At 34.1% G+C, this 21943-nt stretch overlaps 3 protein-coding genes across 5 annotated transcripts; all 3 read right to left on the bottom strand.

Moving 5' to 3' along the window:
- Positions 1–3473: 3473 nt before the first annotated feature.
- LOC115951318 (AUGMIN subunit 1-like) lies at positions 3474–9089 on the bottom strand. 2 transcript variants are annotated; one of them, XM_031068510.1, is made up of 7 exons: positions 8994–9089; positions 8637–8895; positions 7588–7720; positions 7358–7492; positions 7074–7197; positions 3931–4068; positions 3474–3825 (listed from the first exon to the last, which is right to left on the bottom strand). In XM_031068510.1, the coding sequence occupies exons 2-7, from the start codon at positions 8869–8871 to the stop codon at positions 3718–3720; spliced, it is 873 nt and encodes a 290-aa protein (XP_030924370.1). In that variant the 5' UTR covers positions 8872–8895; positions 8994–9089; the 3' UTR covers positions 3474–3717. The 2 variants fall into 2 exon arrangements, with proteins under 2 accessions (XP_030924370.1, XP_030924371.1); XM_031068511.1 differs by lacking the exons at positions 8637–8895; positions 8994–9089 and having other exon boundaries at positions 3484–3825; positions 7592–7673.
- Positions 9090–9520: 431 nt separating this feature from the next.
- LOC115951512 lies at positions 9521–10174 on the bottom strand. The gene has a single exon (XM_031068695.1). The coding sequence runs from the start codon at positions 10172–10174 to the stop codon at positions 9521–9523; it is 654 nt and encodes a 217-aa protein (XP_030924555.1).
- Positions 10109–20555, bottom strand: LOC115954227 (DNA-directed RNA polymerase V subunit 5A-like). Of its 2 annotated transcripts, none has more exons than XM_031072138.1 (4): positions 20214–20555; positions 18368–18544; positions 17673–17786; positions 10109–10197 (listed from the first exon to the last, which is right to left on the bottom strand). In XM_031072138.1, the coding sequence occupies exons 1-4, from the start codon at positions 20457–20459 to the stop codon at positions 10192–10194; spliced, it is 543 nt and encodes a 180-aa protein (XP_030927998.1). In that variant the 5' UTR covers positions 20460–20555; the 3' UTR covers positions 10109–10191. The 2 variants fall into 2 exon arrangements, with proteins under 2 accessions (XP_030927998.1, XP_030927997.1); XM_031072137.1 differs by lacking the exon at positions 10109–10197 and adding an exon at positions 15027–15426.
- Between the last annotated feature and the right edge of the window lie 1388 nt (positions 20556–21943).

Genomic DNA, 21943 nt, shown 5'->3' with positions numbered 1-21943 from the left:
TTATGTTAGCAAATATGAAAAAAAAAAAAGGGTAATTACACTCTTTTCCCTTGAGGATTGAGAGAATGATTCTCAACCGTAAACCTAAATTGGGAAAAACACTCTTCCCCCTCTTTTATTTATATTAGTAACAAAATATTCTAAATTTTTATAAGAATCTCTTTACAAAAGTTTAACAGGACAAAACTTAGGTACAGTACTTAGAAATTGTTCCTTAAATTCCCCTTCTCAAGATTTTGCCATGTAGCTGTATTTAATTAAAAATACACTTCTACCTCATGAGAAAAAAAACCATATGGCTGAATATTAAGAGATAACCTAAAAAACACCTAAGTACTGTATCTAAGTTTTGTCCATAAAAATAATTGTTAAATTTAGAATAAAAATGTAAAATTTATCAAGCACCAAAGCACTTGTAACGGAAAATCTCTCCATAAGCCATTGAAAAAGGAAAAATTGTACTTTATATTTTAAAATATACTTCAATTAAAAATTTAATATAATGAATTTTAATTTTGAAATGGAGTATAATTCTTGAAACTTGCCCTTAAACAAAGGATAGGCTAGTACATAACATTTTTAATATTAATTTAACAAAGTTTGGTCAATCAGATGTCAAGGAGGGGGTGTTTTTCTTTTTTCAAACCTCATGAGAGAGAAGTGTTATTATCCCAAAGAAAATTATTAAACCTTATCAAAAATTTGTAATGACATCATCATTAGAAACTACTGCCCTAGGTGGCAAATCTACACCATTTTAGATCTCCATCGAAAGGTGCTGCCTTGCTAAATATTCTCAAGGGAGAATCTAGTTGGCCTGCGCATCTTAATAAGCATCGAACATTTGTTTGCCATATTAGTGTTCAAACAACCGGAACCGAACATAGTGTTGCCCTTTAAAACTTGTATTGGTGGAACCAATATTACCTTTGAAAGCCATTTTATTTTTTTAAAGAAGAAGAAGAAGAAGGTAATGCTATAAACACAAACGACTATTGTGGTCAATTCTTATAGATTCTCATCTGAATTCACAACTAGCATTACTTTTTTACTTTTAAAAAAAAATTGAAAATTGAAAATTTTCCCAAAAAATAAAATGTGGACAAGATGGCTGACCTTTCAGCCACAACAAAATTAGACCTTTTGCCAACAATTAAAGGATTCAATTTTGTTAACAAATGATGTGTAAATGATTCAAAGAAGCACATGGGGAAGATATGCTGGAATTCTGTCCAATGCTCATACTGTTCATTGCTTATATAGGAAAAAGGGACAGCTTGTAGGGTTACCCCAAGGGAACTTCCTAGCGACTTCCTAACCCTTACTAGAATTGTACCACATATATAACACAAGGTAAATTGATCTTATTTGTCTAACAAATTTCATAAAATACACATTTCAATCCTCAACCTCCCTTTAAATTTTATCGTTTGTCTTCTTTGCTCATTGGTATGCACGTGCTAGGTCTATGATGAAGTAATGAGACGACTTCTTTCTTTTAAGACTAGAGATGTCATTTCCTCATTTTAATGTCATGAAACCTTAAGGCCATGTCTGGTTACTCACTTTTTTGTTCTTAGTTTTTATTTTCAAAACTTTGTTCTCATAACCCATTTTTACAACTCAAAAGGTCACTTACTTTTGTTTGGCATCAATTAAAAATTCACAACCACATCAACATCATCAATCACAACAGCACTAGCACTAGTATTAGAGGTGGCAAACATGCGGTTCGGGTCTAGTTAATTGGGTTGCAGGTAAAAACGGGTCATTTTAAACGAGTCAATCGGGTTTCGTGTTAGGTTGACCTGTATTTTTCAAACGAATTTTTTTTTTAATTACAAAAATAAATCAATGACAACTTTTTTAGAGAGAATGAATAAAATTAATTAAAGAAATAAATTGCACCTAATGCCAATTGTTAATATCCTTCCAATTTTGAAAATTTTGAGCATGACAGTTTTAAGGAGCACCAAAAGTATATATTTCAAATTTACACCACTAACAATATCATTCCCACAATAAAATAATTAAAATTAAAACTAAAATTTTAAAAAAGAAAAAGAAAAAAAAGAAACTATGAAGTAGTGGAGGCGTAGGTGTGGTCTGAAGATTAGGTGTTAGGTTTGCTTGTTTGGCCCTTTATTTATTTTTATTTTTTTTAAGTTTAGTAGCTTCAACTTGTTTTGTCACTTTTTGTAAGTAGACAAGGTTACTGTGTTAGACTAACATATGGTCAAATCAAATGTCTTGTTTTGTTTACTTATTTTCGGTTTTCCTTTCATTTTAACTCTTTTTTAATAAATGAGTTGTCAACTTGTCATATGACTCTTATTGACTATTGAATAAGTAGTACTCTGCAAGCCGACCATACGTTGTGCTTTATGCACCTAGTACCCATGGCATAGTCTAAATATTTTTTAGTGAATTTTTTTTATTTATAAAATGGTCGGTTCATAGGTTATTAGGTTAGTCCGTTTTTGCTTCAGGTCAAAAAATCCAGGTTTAGGTCAAGCATTTTTCGGGTCGAGTCAGCAAATTCTAACCCGTTTTGTCACATCTGAGCACTACCAATAGCCACACCCACACCCACACCAATGAAAAAAAAAAAAATTCCACCCTATTCTACAACATACTTGATTAAGGGATTGAAATGCAAGCAATGGGAGGAGAGCATGAAAAGGCACAAGGCTGGAGGCGAATTTTTCCCTTTTTTAAGTCCAGGATTTGGCAGCACCTATTGTAAAATCCCAATGTTTTAACTACAAACATTGAGCTTTTTCATTACTTTGGCATAAGCTACAGGGACAACCCCGCAAACTCAGCAACAACCACATAACCAACCCATAAACCCACTCAAAATTCAACCCAACAGCAAACCCATCTCTACCACAAATGGCAAGACCTACACAAACCCCACCACAAATGGCCACAATCACACCAAACCTAAACCACCAATTGAACTTAACCAAGAGAGAGAGATGTGAACTCAACCGAGAGAGAGAGAGAGAGAGATAGGCGAACTGTTGAGGAAGTTCAAAAATAAATAGATAAATAAATAAAAAGATCCATTAGGCTCAATTAACGGCACAGGTGTTAGTATTACAAAAATGGCACTTAACTCAGTTTTCAACTTTTTAAAACTCCAAAATGTTGTTCTCATTCTCATTTTTTTTGGGTGATGGGTTCCGAAGACTGAGAATTAAAATGAAACCATACAAACATTGAGTGGTGGGGCTCACAGCAAACAAGAAATGAAAACTGAAAATGAAGTGTTCTCAGTGAAACCAAAAAAGCTCTAACTGAGTAAGTACTGGCTTTTATTCAACTAGCACCATTTGTGAGGCATTCAGATTACATGCCCTGACTGGCATTAATAGTGTTAATTCAAGGAGACTTGATATGGTACGAAGTTGATAAGCCAAAAATGGTGGGTTTTTTTTTTTTTAATGAATAAAAATGGTTCAAAATTCTTCAGGAACATATCAACAATTTGTTATAACTTATAATAGATACAATGTAGTCTCCATCAGTTTTGCTCTTCCACTAAATCTATAATAATGAAAATTTCATTGTTAGAAGCCAAAGACAATTGGGTAAATTCAACAAGGCAACATCCTTCACTAGAAATCATCAGATCAACAATATATACATACTCATCCATTGTCCAGACATAAGCCACAATTAAATAATAACAAAAGCTATCCCTTAGTGAGTTTACTCTGAAGTGGAAAGAGCTGAATGCAGTACATCTTCAAGATACTTCTCAGCAGCAGCATACTGCCTTTTCTTGTCCTCAATTGCCAAAGCAGCCAAAGCTTTATCCTGTATGATAAATAATAAAAACAAATTAAAATTTCACAATCTTTCCAAAAATAAAAGAAATCCAACACATGCCAACTGTTCTTTGTTACTGAAATAGAAACTTACCGGCGGCAAGTCCTGGTAGCTCCTCAAGGTTTCAAGTATGGGCTTCGTTTTCTTCTCCAACTCCTTCCTGTGCTCATCCATTTCAACCAGCATCCCATGGCTAATTTCTGGGGCATAGCCCACACGATTGAGTACAGACTGTCCCAAAAAGTGTTAAACATGAGTCGCAAACAAAATAACTTTAAAGAAGAAAAATGTGCGTTAAACCAAACAATAGCATCCTCAAAATATGTAGATAAATCAAATTCAAAATAAATATTGGATGAGAAAGTTCATTTTAAGTCCAATCTACTTATTTTCATCAACAAAAACTGTGACTGCCTCCTAATGTCCCAAAGAACTCAGATAGAGGTAACATGTCTGTTAGGAGCCCAAACAAAGCCAAAACAAATAATCGAAAACACCTAACCAAGGTGGACTGCCGATCAGGAAACAGTTTGCTCTAATAGGCAGCCGAAGCTTCCAATCGGCATTTTGTTGTTATCTAAGTGCTGATTGACAGTTTGATACTCTAGCTCATGCCAACTCCTTGCACACAGGAAGCTTCTAATAACAACCATGTACTTGATTTTGAATTGTAACACATGTTGTAATTGATTAGGGAAAATTTAGCACGTCTAAATGGCTAGGAGCTATAGACTTATAGTGAGTTAGGAGATAGTCAGACATTTCATATATAGACTTATGTGGAAATTCATTCAAGCACGGGTCTAATGAGTTAGTTTGGCAAAAGCCAAATGGAATGAAGCATGTAATCGCCAATGGGAATGAGGCATGAAAGTATATAAATAGAGCATTGTAATCATGTACTAGTCATAATGAAGAATAATAAAATTGATGCATTGTTTCTTGCTTAAGTCTCATTCTATCTAAGTCTTGCTCATTCTTTCTCCTCCCAATTTCTAATGGAGGTCGCAACTCCCTTGAAGTAGTCAACTAAGCCCATTTCCACTCAAACTCTCATGGAACCCATGACGTGACTGAAATACTAGAAGTTCCACACACATACCCTTAACACTTTTCACCTCAAGAACCCACTTGAAACACCAAACTACCCTAACCCTAACTGAGCTCTGATCAATGTCTTAGCCTCTGCATTCATCTAAATTTTCAAACCTACACTTCTAAATAAACTATTCCCAATAGCAGTTAGAAGCCATGGACTCCTTTTAATACTATGAAACAATGCTGTAACGTTGCATAATAATTAATAAGTACTCCCACAACTCAACTAGAACTTCTCCAGACATGAAGTGACTGACTTGTATGAAGTTTCTTGAATCCCTTCTAAAATCTTTATAGATTCACTTTCCAATGCTATTAAGAATAAACCTAAAATCCATCTCTGCCTAGACGTTGCAATAGAGATCACTGGCATAACCTTCATTCACGGTTCTGCAGTGACTCAGCATTCTTCGATTCAACCAAATACTAAAGAGAGTCAACACAATTTCCAAATAGGCATAAATAATGTCAATATCAAGTATTTATGCTTCTAAATCAGGGAACAATGTGATCAAGAGAAAGAAAGTTGGACCTAGAACTAGCTTTCTTTCTTTTTTGATAAGTAAGAAAAGGCTGTATTAATTAAGCTACTTTATGCAAAAAGGGCACATAAAAAAGAGCACAAAAGAGGCAAAATGTACAAAGAAGAAAAGAAGAAAGAAGAGAAAAGAAAAGAAAATTAAATACCAAAGAAAAGAGAACTAATGAACCAAGGGAGGGAATCACTAGACGTGAGTCCCTAAGCCTGAGACCAATCAAACAAAGAATTACTAAAAGAAGAAAGCAACTAGTCTCCCAAACTCTCCACATCCTCAAATGTCCACCTATTACGTTCCCTCTATATACACCACATCAAACACAATGGAACTAAATACCAAATGTCTAACGAGTGCTTCCCCAACCAATTCCACCAACCAAAAAGAATATCCGATAACATACTTGGTAAGACCCACAAGACCCCAAAAGATCTAAAGACAAAATACCACAACTGATGAGCCCTCTCACAGTGATGCAGTAAATGATCCAATCTCCCCACAACAACGGCACATGACACACCAGTCCACAAAAGCAATAACCCTACTTCTCAAATTGTCACCGTGAGTATATTATCCCAAGCTGTGGTCCAAACAAAACATGATGGAGAAACTTGTCGATGTGCCTTAACTCTCCAAATACCTTTCCAAGGAAATACAATGGAGAAAGGACCTCACAGCTCATTATAATACAAACGGATATCAAATTCCCCATTCTTCTTCAACGTCCATCTCATGCAATCCCCATTTTGAGTAGAAGGGATATTGGATTCCAAAATATGAAGGAATTCCACCACTAGATCCAACATTCACACACAACATATTCACCTAATTTTTAAATATGTCTACTTCTAACTAGCAGACTCCATTCTTTGGACTCATATATTTGTAACCTTGCTTTTTAACTGAGGCTCGAGTATAAGTGTAATGGCACCCCATTTTTGCATCCCAAATGTCTGCAAACAAGAGTACCTCCACAAGTATTGAACAGAGTCCTATGCCATTTCAGAATCATCCACAAGGACATAAAACATCAGTCTGAGAACAAAACACTGTCAAAGAGCATAAGGCAGCTAGGAGTAGTAGAGGACTGGCTAAGCTTAACAGGAATTCATTATTATAGCTAGTTTTTACAAAAAAAATCAGTTCTACAATCTCATCCAACCAATCATGTGGAGAGTTAGAGAACACACACAGTTTGAATCCAAAAACCAATGGGCTCATCACAACCCTATACAGATAGTTTAACAACTCACTATCCATGCAATTACATTCAGTTTCATCAATAAATTTAAAACAAAAAACAAAAAATAAAAATAACAAACAAAAACAAAAACAAAAAATCTGAAGTTAAATCTGCACTCAGAATGGTGCCCTCATTTCATATTAGTTTTGGACCATGTGAATTTCTGTTAATATTACTCAATCCACATAGGCTTTGCATGAAACTTCACCTCTTGTAAATGCATCATACCACCAAAGGACTCACATTTTTTGTCATTAATTATGAAACTTAATGTCCCCTAGATAGTGCCCAACGATTTTTTTTTCATGATAAGTGACCAATACTGAGAACAAAGTGTTAAATTTATAATACTTAAATACCTTGTAGTTGGCACACTGTTGCAAGTATTGCCGCTCCTTCGCAGCCATAACTTGCAAGTTTGTCTTCCAATTTTCCATTTGAGCCTCACACGGAGCTACATCATCTTCTAGCTGTGCCAGTGTTCTAAAAAAATGGATTTTAAAAATAAAACAGACAATCAACATCACTTTCATAAAGTGAACTACTTTTCGAAATACCACATAAAAATTTAACAATATAAGAACATTACTTGCAATGCTTTTAAAAGAAAATATATAAATATGTATCTCCATTAAAATTTTACCTTTTCAAATAAGTTAGCCTAGATATTGCCTTTCGAGTAAAATCTAGAAGAATTTTGGACTCCTTTTGTACTTTAGCCCTCTTTTCCTCCACACCAGTCTTCCTCAAAGAAATATCCCCCATTGCTACAAGAAAGCTATAAAAACACATTTGTCCTCGTTAATCTCCAAAAACTAAATGCAGAGATTAAAGGACAACAAAACTTACAGAAAAACAACAAAGAAAACCCACCTACTTAGTTCAGTGTCTCTTATATTCAACAAATTAGACACATTTGCAAGTACTTGGGCAGATCCAACCACATTCGATGGCAAACTCTCCTGCGCCAACCCCACACTCTCCAATATCTCCCTGATCCTAGCAGCTACAACCATATTAACAAAACAACAGCTTTATGAGACTAGAAATCCAAGTAAAACAAAAACAAAAACAAAAAAACTGCTACTCCAAGTATTACAAGTTTCCTACAATACGGCAATCAATTCATGTAATAAATCTTAGGCAAAATTACAATTTACACCCTATAAGTTTGGCGAATTGTCATTTTAGTCCACTAGGTTTGAATCTTGTCATTTTTGGCCTATTAACCTTGTCAACATTGTCATTTTAGTCATTCCTTCTCTTGCCCTTTGAAAAATTTCGTTAACTTCCCCTCCTAAAACGATGTCTTTTCAGTTTGTAATATTGAAAAATGATTCAAAATGATGTCATCTTAAAAGAGTTAACAATGTTTGTCAAATGGCAATGAACGGAGAGACTAATGCCCATTTGGGATACGCTTATAAGTAAGCTTATAACTTATTTTTCCTACAATTTGCAAATCCCGTGTAAGTCACTTACTTATTTTATTTAACTTTTACCTTTTATTTACAATACTTTCAGTAAAATAAATAAGCCGTTTCCAAACAAAGCATCCATTTGGGTACCCTGTAATTCCCAGTAGCTTATTTACATAGTGTTTATCAAAAGATATAATTTTTAGTAATGATAGCTATTTATCATCTGACAATAATTAGTTTTTGGAGTAGGCGAAAATTTAACATCATATCTCTTATATAATTATCAAAAACTTTACTAATTGAGTTAATTAGAACCCACGCTAAATAGCTAAATCCTAGCTTATATTTGCAACAACAACAAAAAATCAAATTTTCAAAGTTAACAGTTCAAATGACAAAATTTAAACTTAGAGGACTAAAATGATAAATCAATATTGCCCAAATTGTATAACATTCTAAGCATCAATGCCAAAAGAGAGAGGGAGAGGGAGAGAGGTTGACCTTGAGAGCGATATTCGGCGGCTTTTCGGCGAAAATCTTTGGCGACAATATCGGCGGATTTTTCTTTGGCTTCGGAGATGGTGATGAGATTGTGTAAATAAGAGACACTTCTGGGAGTGTACTCGAAATCGGGGACTTCTTTGCCGGCATCGCCGAATCGAGCAGCTAGCCATTTCTCAACGTCCGATATTCGCGTCGCATCGGATCCACCACTCTTCGTTTCGCTCTCACTCATCCCTTTTCAAGAAAAATGTAGGATCTGATTCGATCGCAGAGTTAATTATTGGAAATAATAAATTTTTGATTTCGATTTTTAAATTGGAAACGAAAAAGGAAATGGAAGGTGAAGAAGAGTACCTTTCGAGAGTTAGCTGGCTGAGTCGATTCCGTGAACCGTTAGTACGTTTTTGAGTTTTGAGTTCGAGATGTTTTTGAATGTGACTCGGTCACAACTTTTTCTTTAACGTAATTGTAAAATAATAAAATAATAAATAAATAAATTAAAGGATAGTTTATTTTTATTTAATAATTAAATTAAAGTGTAAATTTTCATTTACACCACTGAGGTTGGGTTACTGTTAATAAGGTCTAAAACTTTTTAAAACTAACCAATTTAGTCTCTAAAGTCAGTTTAGTCCCTAAAAAAGTTAGGAAAAAAAAAAAAAAAAAAAAAACCTAACGGTTTAGGGATTAAGTTGGTTTTAGGGACCAAACGGGTTAGTTTTGAAAAGTCTTGGACTTGGTTGGTATTAAATTAAATTTAGTTGGTATACATTGGACAGGACAATTTGAATTATGGAGGTCTCTATTAAAAATATTATGAAGTGTCAACTAGTTGACTTACAAAACACTTTTTTTTTTTGGAGAAAGAGACCAATATATTATTACTGAAGGCTAGTGAAATCAGCCTCAAGTACAGATAAAAGGTCTGGTGGTACATCTTCCATCCAGACTGACATATGTGATAAAAATTGTGATTTTCTTGCTAAAGAGTGCGCTAAATTATTACCCTGTCTACGTACGAGAGATATTTTAAACTCAGACAGGTGTGTACTGAGGAAAATAATATCTTGCACTAGATGTCCATACATTGTAAAGTTCCTGCACTCCATCTTCAAGGCATTATCCAAAGACTCCGAATCTCCTTCCAGAATAATCCGCTCAAAACCCAGCTCCAAAGCAAACTCCAGAGCCCGTCTTGCAGCTAGGGTCTCGACTTCTATAACTGAAGGTGGCAGTGGGATTTGTTGAGCGAGGGATGCCATGACGAGGCCATCACTGTTGCGCACCATGATCCCAATTCCTGCTGTGTCTTTGTCGGCAAATGTGGCACCGTCGAAGTTTAGTTTGTACCAATGATCCGGAGGCGGTGTCCACCTAGCTGGTTGCTTTGTCGTCGGCGTTGTTGATGTTAAGGGGCTGGAGTGGGACTCAAACCGTTGCTCCCAAGAGTGCTCCAATACCTTATCGAGAGGTATTGTAGGTTTGCCCAAGCGAAGGTTATTCCTACGCCTCCACAAGTTCCATAATACCACCATGAGAAGCTCGGGTTCTTTCAGACCTGCAAAAACACTTGGTTAAGTTAGTAAAATTATTAAATTAGGAACTTAGGATAGTTAACAAAAAAAAAAAAGTTAGGATAGTTATTGGGGCAAAGTATACTTTTTCATCTTAATCTTTCACACTGAAAACACTTAAATCTTTGAACTATCGAAATGCACAATTGACCCTCCCTCCCCCAAAATTATAATCATGTTTCAATGTTCCTTTACCATCAATTTTTGTATTAAGTATGATGGAATTTTGTATTGAAGATCCAATTTACCCCCTTTAAAAACCAAAAATTACCAACAAAGGTAAGTTGGTTTTAATGACTAAAAATTTCATCGAACTTAATAGTAAACAAGTGGTAGGGGTTAAGTGTAACATATTTTGAAAATTGGGAGTTTGATCATGTGTTTTGATAGTTTAACGGGTTTAGTATAAAATATATTATTAATAATAATTAAAAAAAAAGTGTATATGACTCCATTTAAATAGGTTTGTAGGAATTTTTGTCCAATTCATTACATAGAGATTCATAAAACTAACAAGTTCAAATTATTTAAGCGATTCACATGACTCATGTTACAAAAAATATGCGTGGATAATCTTGATTGAATTTCCATACAATGTCTTCTAAAAAAGAAAAATGTAAAACAAAAAGTTTGTCATATGGTGGATTTGAGGAGATAAAATTTGTCCCTTTTAAAAAAAAAAAAAATCACTTAGGGGCTGTTTGGATTCTGGTGTTTCTATAACTCATCACCTTATTTTCATCGCTCATCACTAAAAAATGGTGAGACTCATGGAGAGAAAGTCTGTTTGGATTTGTTTTCAAGTTTTGTTTTCAAGTTTTATTTCCATCACTCAATTCTCTGATTTTTGAGTAATGGGCTAGCAAATCTAAAAACAACTTTTAGGTGTTTTTGAGTTATATAAACTGAGTTATGATGGCATTTTTGTAAATACACACATATGAGGGACCCACAGTCAGAGTATTGTCACTTCCAGGCACTACTTTTCACAACCCCACCAATGGCTCCTTTAGCACCAAAACTCCTTCACAATTCACACCACAAACTCCAAAACACATCCAACCTCATACCCTTTCACGCACACCCTCAGCCCAACCACGCCCACCGAGCCCCACCTTAGCCAACCCACACTGCCCAAAGCTGATGGAAATATGCATATACACAGCCGAAAAATAACGGATCTACTTCATTCGTTATGGATAACATGTTCTATGTAAATTTCAGAATATAAGAATAAAATAGTGTACCTTGGTGTGGTGAAATTAAAAAACCAAAGATTGAAAGTTCTTGAGAACACCTTTAGTCTTCACTCTAATTCCACTAACGTTCAAGAAGTGTGGTTTCTCAATCAGTTTCTATGAATTTATTCAAAGGAGAATGAGAGAGTGTCCAACACTCACATACACCATTTCATGTTCTTACAAAAATTTTGTATGTTTCTCTCCTTATAACTGATTATCTAATTAGGCTAGCCTTATGGATCTTTCCAATTGGACTTTAATATGTGGCTTGGAGTGGGAACCAAAAGGGAACAAATAAGACACTAGCTCTAATGGGTCTTGGATTTTTCTATCAACTCTTGACAAGTCTAAAGTTACCATTAATTATATTTAATACTATTATATAAATATAATTGCACTCTAAGCCTTATTAATAAATTATATCCCAAAACTTTATTGTACATGCGGCCCCTTCATAAAATATTCGTAGTAATACAAAGTCATGAATGTAGACTGCCACTTTGTAAATTACTACATCTTAATCCTTGAGTACCCGATTTAATCCTTTAAGTTATTCGTCATATATTTATGAAATCCAATTTCATAAATATATACTTTAATAACTATTTACTAAAGTAGTTAGGCCTAACATTCTGAATAACAAACCCATTAAACTTATCTCAAGGGAATATTTTGTATCTTCGTTAAGAGACTATGAATTTCTTCTTGAGAATATATGTTCCATCAACACAGGAGGAGGGAATGGAATGGAAAGGAAATGAATGAAAAGAATCATTTTAGAATATTCTTCCCTTCCCTTGTTTGGGAGTTTTAATGGAAGGAATGGAAAACTCATTTCCTTGTTTGGGAGTTTAAATAGGAGAGAATGAAATGGGTAATAGGGAACACTCATTCCTCTCCATTCTCTTAAAACCTCAAATTTTCATTCCCCCCGAAATTGGGAGGAATGGGAGAGAATGAAATTAGATTTAATATTTTTTTACTAAAACTCCTAAAATACCCCTATATATTCAATTCTTTATTTTAGAATAGGGATCTAATAGTAATATTATCATAAAATGATTCTATTTCATTCCCTCCATGTTGCTTCCAAACAAGATTACTTACATTCCATTAATTTTCATTCCTTTCCATTCCTTTATTTTAAAACATCCAATCAAGATTACTTAATTCCATTCTTTTCCCTTACTTAAATATATTCTATTCCATACCATTCATTTTCATTCCCTTATGATCATTCAATTCCATTCCATTCATTTCCCTTCTCTTATGAACTCCTAAGCAGAGCCTAAATGTGGCTGCCTAACATACTGAGATTTTGACCATTACTTTAGATCTCACTCCTGATATATCAAAGCAACCTACACCTTATGATCAAGTCCACTATTCTCTCAGGATTAAGAGTTCATGCAAATAGAAGTCATGAGATTTATTATTCATTTGATAGTCGTTAGGAGAATAATAAATCTTACAGCGGTCCGGTTCAATATGTCTTAACTCTTAAAACATATCAACATATCAACTAGAAGTCACTACTTCCATGATCCAGACAAATCATCTCAGTTAATATGTTATAGTTTTCGCAGATGAAATGCCTAATTTCACCACCGACTACGAACTATAATTCTAAGTTTACAAAGAACTTGTGATTTATATCTTCTATGACTTTTCACATAAATCACATACTATGCATCTCATGGACTACATGATAATGTTCAAATATTCATGTTACCATTATTTTAGATAATAATAAAACAACTTTATCAATTACAATATTAAGTCATACATAATGTTATACTTAATATCATACATAACATCATACAATAGGATTTAAGGGCACTAATCCTAACAAAAGCTTAGACTGTTCTTCATGACGCCGCCCCAAGCTCAGGCCATTTTTTAATGTTTCAGGTCCCAGAAAACCCAGATTTAGCACCAAATAGAAACTAACGAAACCTAGTAAAATAAAACTTAGAAATCTAAACATATCAAGTCAAACCAATTAGAAATCTAAACGTTGGAAGAGATCAGTTCCGCTGGGTCACGATGGATGAGATCGGTGCTGCTGCTACATGTTAGAGGAGATCTTGCGACACTGGGTGACAATGGGCACGAGATAGGCAACTCTGAGTGACGTGGAGATCAACGTTGGGTGATGGTGGATTTCCTTTGCTAGGTTCGTCGAGGGTTTTGGGAGAATAATAGGGTTGAAAGGGTAAAATAAATGAAATGGCTTTGGGCTAGTGTGTTACGCGGATATGCTTACCATGAGCCTAACAAGGTGTTCAGGTAGTGGGTCCCACAAAAAATAATAATTTTGAGTTATCAGAAGTTGGAAACAAGTGCCAAACATGCTACCTTAGGAAATTGAGGTTTTTTCAATGATAAGTGAAGAGTTATTGAGTGATGAGTAATGAGTGATAATATTTCAGTGATGAGTGAGCATTTTTTTTTTCATCCAAACAGTCCCTTAGTTTTCTATGTGAAATCACGTTACCAAACGAGATCATGTGGCAGCATCTATTGCAAAATATGCATACGTTGCATATATCTCTTGATATAAGTATTCTACATCATTATGGATAGATTCTTTTGTAAGAAAAGTATCTCAGAAATCTTTTCGTTTTGATAATGACATATACACAACTCATGAATGCACAAGCCAAGTTTGATGATTCCTTAAATTCAAAAACTTGTTCGAGAGAGACCATCACCTAAATCAGGTCATATGCCATGTTCAGTTGGGATATGAACTATGAAGCTCAAAAAATTACTCTAGTTTGGACTTTGTACTAGCTGAAGCCATTTTTTTTTTTTTTTTAATCTTCAATAGTATTTTCCTTCGTATAGATTCCTTGCTACAAATGCACCTTATAACACACCATATTACTTTTTTTTTTAGATAATTAAAATATGCTACTAACCCCACATCTTAAACCCCTTTAACCCTAGATCCCTAAACATTTTGTACATGGAAATGTGCCAATTAAGCTACAAACCCAAAGAAAAAAAAAATAATAATAAAGGGACAAAACTTAAATATAATTTCTTAAGCATTAATTATTTCATGGGACAAAACTTAGATATAGTTTTTTTAAGCATTAATTTTTTCACCAATTAAATTCAACCATATGACAGTATTAGACGTTATTTTTGCTCATAGACAGTTAAATTCAATTATATGACTCAATGGCCATTACAACTATATGATTAAATTTAATTAAAAAAACGTAAAATAAAACACTTAAAAAATTGTATCTAAGTTTTGTATTATCTCAAAAAGCTTCACATTACAAATTTCTGCTAAATCTTTTCATTAGCTGAACTGAGAATAGAGAACAGAATGGGTCCTGCCATTTGGGAATAAACATGGATCATTATGCCCAATTTAACAACTGAATTATAATATAAAAGAAAACAAAAAAGCTTAATATGTTCACAGTTATCTTTAGACCAATGGGTGCATTTTGCCATTCCAAAATCATAAATGGTTGATTTTGGAATGGTTAGAAAATAATGAATTTAATCATTTAACAGACCTTCTAACAACTTCAATATATATGGTATTTTTCTTCAATTTGCTATGCCTTGCGTTTTAGCTAGGACTGGGGATGCAAAATCTTTGTAAAGCAGTAAACCATATTAAGAGATCCAAATTGACATGAAAATAAGACTGTTAATAAATTACAAAGGATCATAGTAACCCAAACTGTTTCATAAAGCACACATCACTACCAAGCATCATAGGTAGTGTGACCTGAAGCTTTCATAAAGCATACATCAGATGATACGAGAGAACTTAAAGAGGAAGATACATAAGAAAACTGCATAATGAAGGCATCAGCATCACCAGACACATCGGTAAGTAACATGCGACTGGGTGATTTCACCACCATAGGTAACCTTCACCACCTGCCCTTTCTCAAGGGCAAAGTATCTTGCAATTGCATCTTTTTGCAACATTCGAGGAAGTTGAGGAAAGAAAACCAAAGTGAAATATAACACTGACTTTGAGCAATTTAAATAAATCAACACATAATCATAATTCATATGCCTTAAATGGGAAGTGGTAAGTTTTTGGCATAATCTATTGGCTACATAGAGCAGTTTTCCTCTATCAAGACACTGCAGACAACATATTACATGCTGGCTATATTAATAATACCTATGTCAACTTTGAGTTGGCCAACAAACGACATTCACAACCTAAAGGCATAAGTTCATTGCCTTATTTTATTATCAATTACCATCAGAAGAAACAAAATCAGCATTAAGAAGAAACTGTTCCATTTCTATCTTGTCAGACAAAAGAAAGCTCAAGGATTATCAATTCCATCCCCAAACTAAGAAGCTAAAACAGAAACAACTTAACCATGAACCAACTTTACGTGATGAGAAAGCATTATAAAATAGTAGAAGTAACATTCCTTATATGTCTTCTCTCTCTCTCTCTCTCTTTGGGGGGTCAGGCCTTTTAGTAAACTATTATAACAGAATGTTTGAATTTTAGTTTCTGTTTAAATGGTTTCATTTGAGTAAGAAAACTCTAAGATTCTTAAATTGATTTTATCATGGATAGAATTATGCCTTACTGATATGAGTTTGAAATGATCAGGTGTGAGATGTTAGTTCAGATTCATAATACAATCAAGGCAAACCTTAGTAACCTAAATCCATCATATGTTTGTCGTTAGAATTTTGATGAAGCAATTTATACTAATATGGTTAAATGATTTCCTTGATTTTAAATCCTCAAATCTAAATGCAATACCAGCGCACCCAATTATTTGAGTTCCTCACATAATGGAAGTTTTCAAACTCTTGTAGCCCAAAGAATGGAAATTGAATCAATTTCTTAGCTTCCTGCTTCAAAGAGGAAAACGTTTTATTTATTGGGGATTAGAATGAATATTCACCCTTCAGTTGTGCTATGCTTATGGTTTGTAGCTAGTACAAAGAGCAGATCAAGATGGCAATACCCCACTCTTAGACGATAAAATCCTGTAGTGCACCCAGCCAAGCCAACATACCGCTATATAGCAGTTGTAGCAGTTACTTCATTCCACAATTCAAAAGCATAAATTCTATAAAAAGAGTATCTTAAGATGGAAATACCCCAATAAGGTTTTCAGCAATTGTTGTGGAGGGAAATATGAAATTTGAATCACATTTCCAACAAAATATAGCTAGAATGATACAATAGAAATAACTCTTTACATTATTTAAAAGCACTTCAGGAGATTTGTGATATACATGGTCACCCCGAGAAGTAACATACTGTATATTTTACTTGAAAGGGTAGAAGCATTGAGAATGCCATATATTTGGGGCAAAATCCTGAACCAAGATAGATCTTTCAGATCTGAAAGTTTGGTAATAGTAAAAATGTTCTTCCTTCACAAACAAACAAAGAACATTGACAGGAAATATGAAATTTCTGCATAGCACCATTGAGACCATATGAGGTCACTAAAATTTATGTCCTAATGTCAATCAAATGACTACAGCTAAGTACCTTTACTATGTACCTTTTTGTAACACAAACCCTTATAGCATGAGAAATGTAAATTGCAGTTCAGATTTATCATATGCTAAATTGTTGTTCTTGCTTTAGCATATTTCATAATATACCATCTCATAATTCTAAAAATTTCCAAACAAGTCCACAATTAATATATATATATACACACACAAATAAATATAACAATTTCTTAAACTAAGATAAAGCAATACACCTACGATAGCCACAATTCTTAAGTCTTCCTCTTATTTTCCCCTGCCTATCCACCAAAGAATCACAACATTTTTTAGGCACACCATACAATCCATTTATTGTGGAAAAAAATTTGGATGATGAAAATTAATCCACTTCCTTCCAAAAGGAAACCCCATTTACACGGGGCTTAGGATCAAGAGTTAGTTGAATTGAGTAGTCTTGAAGAAGCATTAAATATTTGCACGACTATTCCAGAAATCAAAGTATCAATACAGGTACATCAGATGCACATATGCTCCTATTAGCACATTTGACGTAAAAAATAATTTCATTATAAACACACACAAAGCAATAATCCACTGCCAGATTTACCAAAGAAATCAAACAAGCTCTGTTTCCTGAGATATCTCCCCTGTAGCTTTTCTAGATTTTATTTTAATTTTACTGATAAGTGCTTTTCTAGATTTTATTATCCAAAAATAAAATAAAATAAAGAACTGACCTGCTTTTCATCTATGTTGTACTTTTTTAAGAGCCTTTGTTTCTCTTGGTCAGTCAGAACGCGATGCTTTGGCTTTAACACATGCTTTGTAATGTTAACCAGCATGTCAGTGATCTGACAAAATACAAACCCATGGTGAAAATGTTGGCAAATGAGATCATAAATGATTAAATTTAACATTTCCCATCAACTCAAGCTTTTGGAAATATTAGATTATTAACTTCAGACTCAAGGATTAGTAAACAAGTTTAATAAAAGTGAGAATATTCAAAAGAACTTCATGCACGCAAAGCCACATAATGCAGTCTTTTTCAGTCTTAAATAATAATAAAAAGACAGGGATCTATATGTGCCTTAAACATCCATAACTGAGGTGCCCAACAGTAGTTTAGGAACTCTATGTTACTTTGAAGAATAGAAGATTTTGTTCTAGACAAAGTATCTTTCTAGATTGTTGAAGGCACAATGTGGAGACAACTTTTTCTACGTGGTCAAAAAAATAAAATTTTACATTAAATTTTTATATCATATACACTCATTTAGTGAAAAAGAAAGCACCAGATTTTAAGTGTGTACACACAACAACAGTGCATATGACCCATGAAAAACCTAAGTTTTCTGAAACCAGACCATAGAAAAAGGATAAGTAGATCAAGACAATAGATGGCATATTAAAAGGCAAAGGGATAACTAACCTGGAATATTTCAACTTTAAATGGAAGAATATCCACAGCTTTTAAAGCTTGGTTTGTTATATGGTTTTGCACTATTAATATCAACCCACTTAAAGTCTCCTTGTTGGCAATCTGACTTGTAATGAGACGGATCGAATTAACTTTTACCATACTTGGGTCACAAAAAATGACCAAAATCTGCAATTAAAAATGAAAATAAAAACCATCATTAGATTTATCAAATAAGGACTGCTTGATGTATAACTAAAATCAAATCTCAAAAGAAAATAAAGTGCCAAAAAATAAATAACACAACATTTCCTATTGCTGCCTTTTTTTCTGACACTTCGCTCTGTTTGTTTTGACTTTAATATTTTCTGGAAAATTAACCATTTTTCAAAAAGCATTTCCTAGAAAACTATCTCATTTTCCTATATTTGGTAGTAACCTTAAAATGAGTCGAAAAACTATTTGTTAACTTCTCTTATTTAACTTCGCGTGAGATATAACTGTTTTTCAAAAAATTTTAGCAGAAAACAACTCTATCTCACGGCAAGCTAATTAAGGGAAGTTAAGAAATAGTTTTCCATTGACCCTTTTTTTTTTTTTAAGATACTACCAAATACAGAAAAATGTGGAAAACTATATTCACATAGGGTTTTCTATTAATACAAACGGCGTGTTAAGCCTATCAATAATTCATTTCTGCTCAATAAAAATTCTCATGTCAAGAAAATCTAGCATTACATTTTGTCATCAAACACCAGTACTTACACCCAAAGAAAAAGACTAAAACGAAACACAGCTCAAAAATTAAGCAGGAAAATCTTAGCCAATAACAGAATTAACAACAAAATCTATACCAATTTGCACCATGATCAAATGCTATTTATATTTACTGTACCATATATCAGAAACAAAGTAAACAAATGCACTATGAAAATCCATACTGAAGTTTATAAAAAATAACCACAAGAAACAGATGGCACATACTGCATGTTGGCGTGAAAGGTGATGAAATTAGCTTCTAGCAAAATTAAAGGTACAACAAATTGGGCTCAAAATGAGAGGAAGAGTTTAGTGCGGCTAAAGAAAGTGCAGGCAAATTAAATAGAGGGTGAGAATGACTAATGCAACAGACCTCAACATGAACATGAAAACAAATACTAATTTAGCTGAGCTGAGTGTGATTTTAATACAATCTGGAGTTTCCTTTCATCCTTAAATCCTCCAAACTAAAACCTATTATGTACATGCAAATGTGTAGTTCACCTAATGAAGAACAAGGTGCCTAGCATACACAGCAACCAAACAATCAGAAACGCAAATAAAAAAAGGCTAAAACTTACAAAGTGAATAGTATTTTTAGCACACCATTACTATTTTGTATTAACTAGACAAAGAAAAGTAACAAAGATTTTTTTTTTTTTTTAAAGCTTAGCTCAGCTGAGTGTTTTTTTAATATAATCTGCAGGTTACTTTCATCCATAAATGCTCAAAACAAAAACCTGATGTACATGCAAATTTCTGGTTTTTTTTTTTAACCGATGAATATACATGCAAATCTTTAAGTTCACCTAATGAAGAAACAAAATGCCTAGCCTACACAGAAACTAAGAAAAAAGGGGCTAAAACTTAACATTTAGCACCCAAAGAAAACACCAGAAACTGAACTAACTGAACCATATTTCTAGCACTGTACTATTACTATTTCCTAGTCCAAGACTTCATTAAATCGAAAAACCAAGACAAACCCAGAAAAGGCTTACTACTAGAACTATTTGCTAGTCCAAGACACAAGAAACAAAGAATAAAAAAAACTTGATTCATTGGAAAAACCAAGACAAACCCAGAAAAGCATTATTACTCTTTTGAGAGGGTCTGTGCGATGAGTAGCGGAGAGGCGGAGGCGCTCAATGTCGGGAGTTTGGCCATGAATGGCTCTGAAGTCTTGGAGAGAGAGCTCGATCTCTGAAGTGGGTACAGAATAGCCTCGGTCCTTGATCATTTCCAGCACAGTTCTGCGAGCTAGGTAGTATCTGTGACTCTCTGTGCTTTCTTGGTCCACATAGCTGCTCATACAAGGTCCTAGAATCTCCTGATCCCCATTCATTTCACCCTGCCCCTCAGCTTCAGTACCAGCACCCTCTATCTCTCTCTCTCTCTCTCTCTTTCTGAACAAAAATGCCAAACAAGCTCCCTTTGTCTGTATTTCTACATGTCTCACCAAAATGACTAATCTATAACCACAGTTTACTTTGGAGGAAAATACTACAATGAGGGCAAGCCCACCAACCTCATCATGAGCTCTAATATATATATATATATATATATATATATTTTTTGAGGTAATATTTTTTTTATTTAACAGCAACAAAGATTACTACAATATACCGAGAGAATGTGTGTGAAATTATTATTATTATTTTTTAAATTGTAGTAAAAGTTGCCGTAACTTTTAACTCCAAAAACTCTTAGAGCATCCACAGCAGTGGAGTTAAAAATTTAGTTTTTTAGCTCTACCAAAAGTTAATTTATCTATTTTACCTACACACATGCCGCAGCAATGGATCTATTTTAGCTTTCAACATAATAAAATAATATAAATATTACAATAAAATAATATAAACACTACAATAAAGTAATATATCCCACTACTCAAAAAAACATCACAGCACCGACCACAACCACTCTACCATTAGCCACAACCACAACCACATTCACAACTACCACCACAGCAGGAAAAAAAAAAAAAAACAAACAAACAAACCCAGAGCACCACAAAACACGGCACAACCACCGCCAACACAGCACCACAAAACAAACCCACAGCACACCACAAAACAAACCCACAGCCACAAATCACAAATCGGAACCACAAATCACAAATCAAACCCACCAAACCCAAATCCAGCTACCCAAACGTCGAGGGATCGGAGTTGAGCTTCGGTGGGAGTTAAGAGACTAGAGTTGAGCTTCGGCGACATGGGTTTGAGGGACTGGAGTTGAGCTTCAGTGACGTTGGGCTTCAGTGGGAGTTGAGAGACCGGAGTTGGGCTTCGGTGACATTGGGCTTCGGCGGCGTGGGTTTGAGGGACCGGAGTTGAGAGAGTGAATGGAGAGATCGGATCGGAGTTGAGAGAGTGAATTGAGAGAGATGAGCTTCAGAGTCTTAGAGATGAGATGAGAGTGAATGAGAGAGAGAGAGAGAGAGGCATGGATAAAAGAATGAAAAATAAATAAGCAAGTGGAAGCCAGTGGAATAAAATAATAGAAGTTGGGTGATAAAATAAAATATTTTTTTTAGCTCTAATGAACAATGCACATCTATCTATAGATATGCACTGTAGTAGTGGAGCTAAAAAAAATGGATTTAGCTCCACTGCTGGAGCATCATTTGAGCAATAGTGTAACTAAAATTTAGCAATATAGCTACACTACTGCAAAAGCTCTTATTAGATTCGAAATTTTTAACTAGCATCTTAAGGCAACATAAAAAATATTATTTTATGTAATAAAACAGCATGTGTAGAATAGGAGGACTAAACACACCCAAGCAAATAATTAAGGGCTTATTTCGTAGCAGTGTTTAAGTGT

The sequence above is a fragment of the Quercus lobata genome, chromosome 7, assembly GCF_001633185.2.
Source record: "Quercus lobata isolate SW786 chromosome 7, ValleyOak3.0 Primary Assembly, whole genome shotgun sequence".
NCBI lineage: Eukaryota > Viridiplantae > Streptophyta > Magnoliopsida > Fagales > Fagaceae > Quercus > Quercus lobata.
This window is presented reverse-complemented; position numbering and strand designations above follow the sequence as displayed.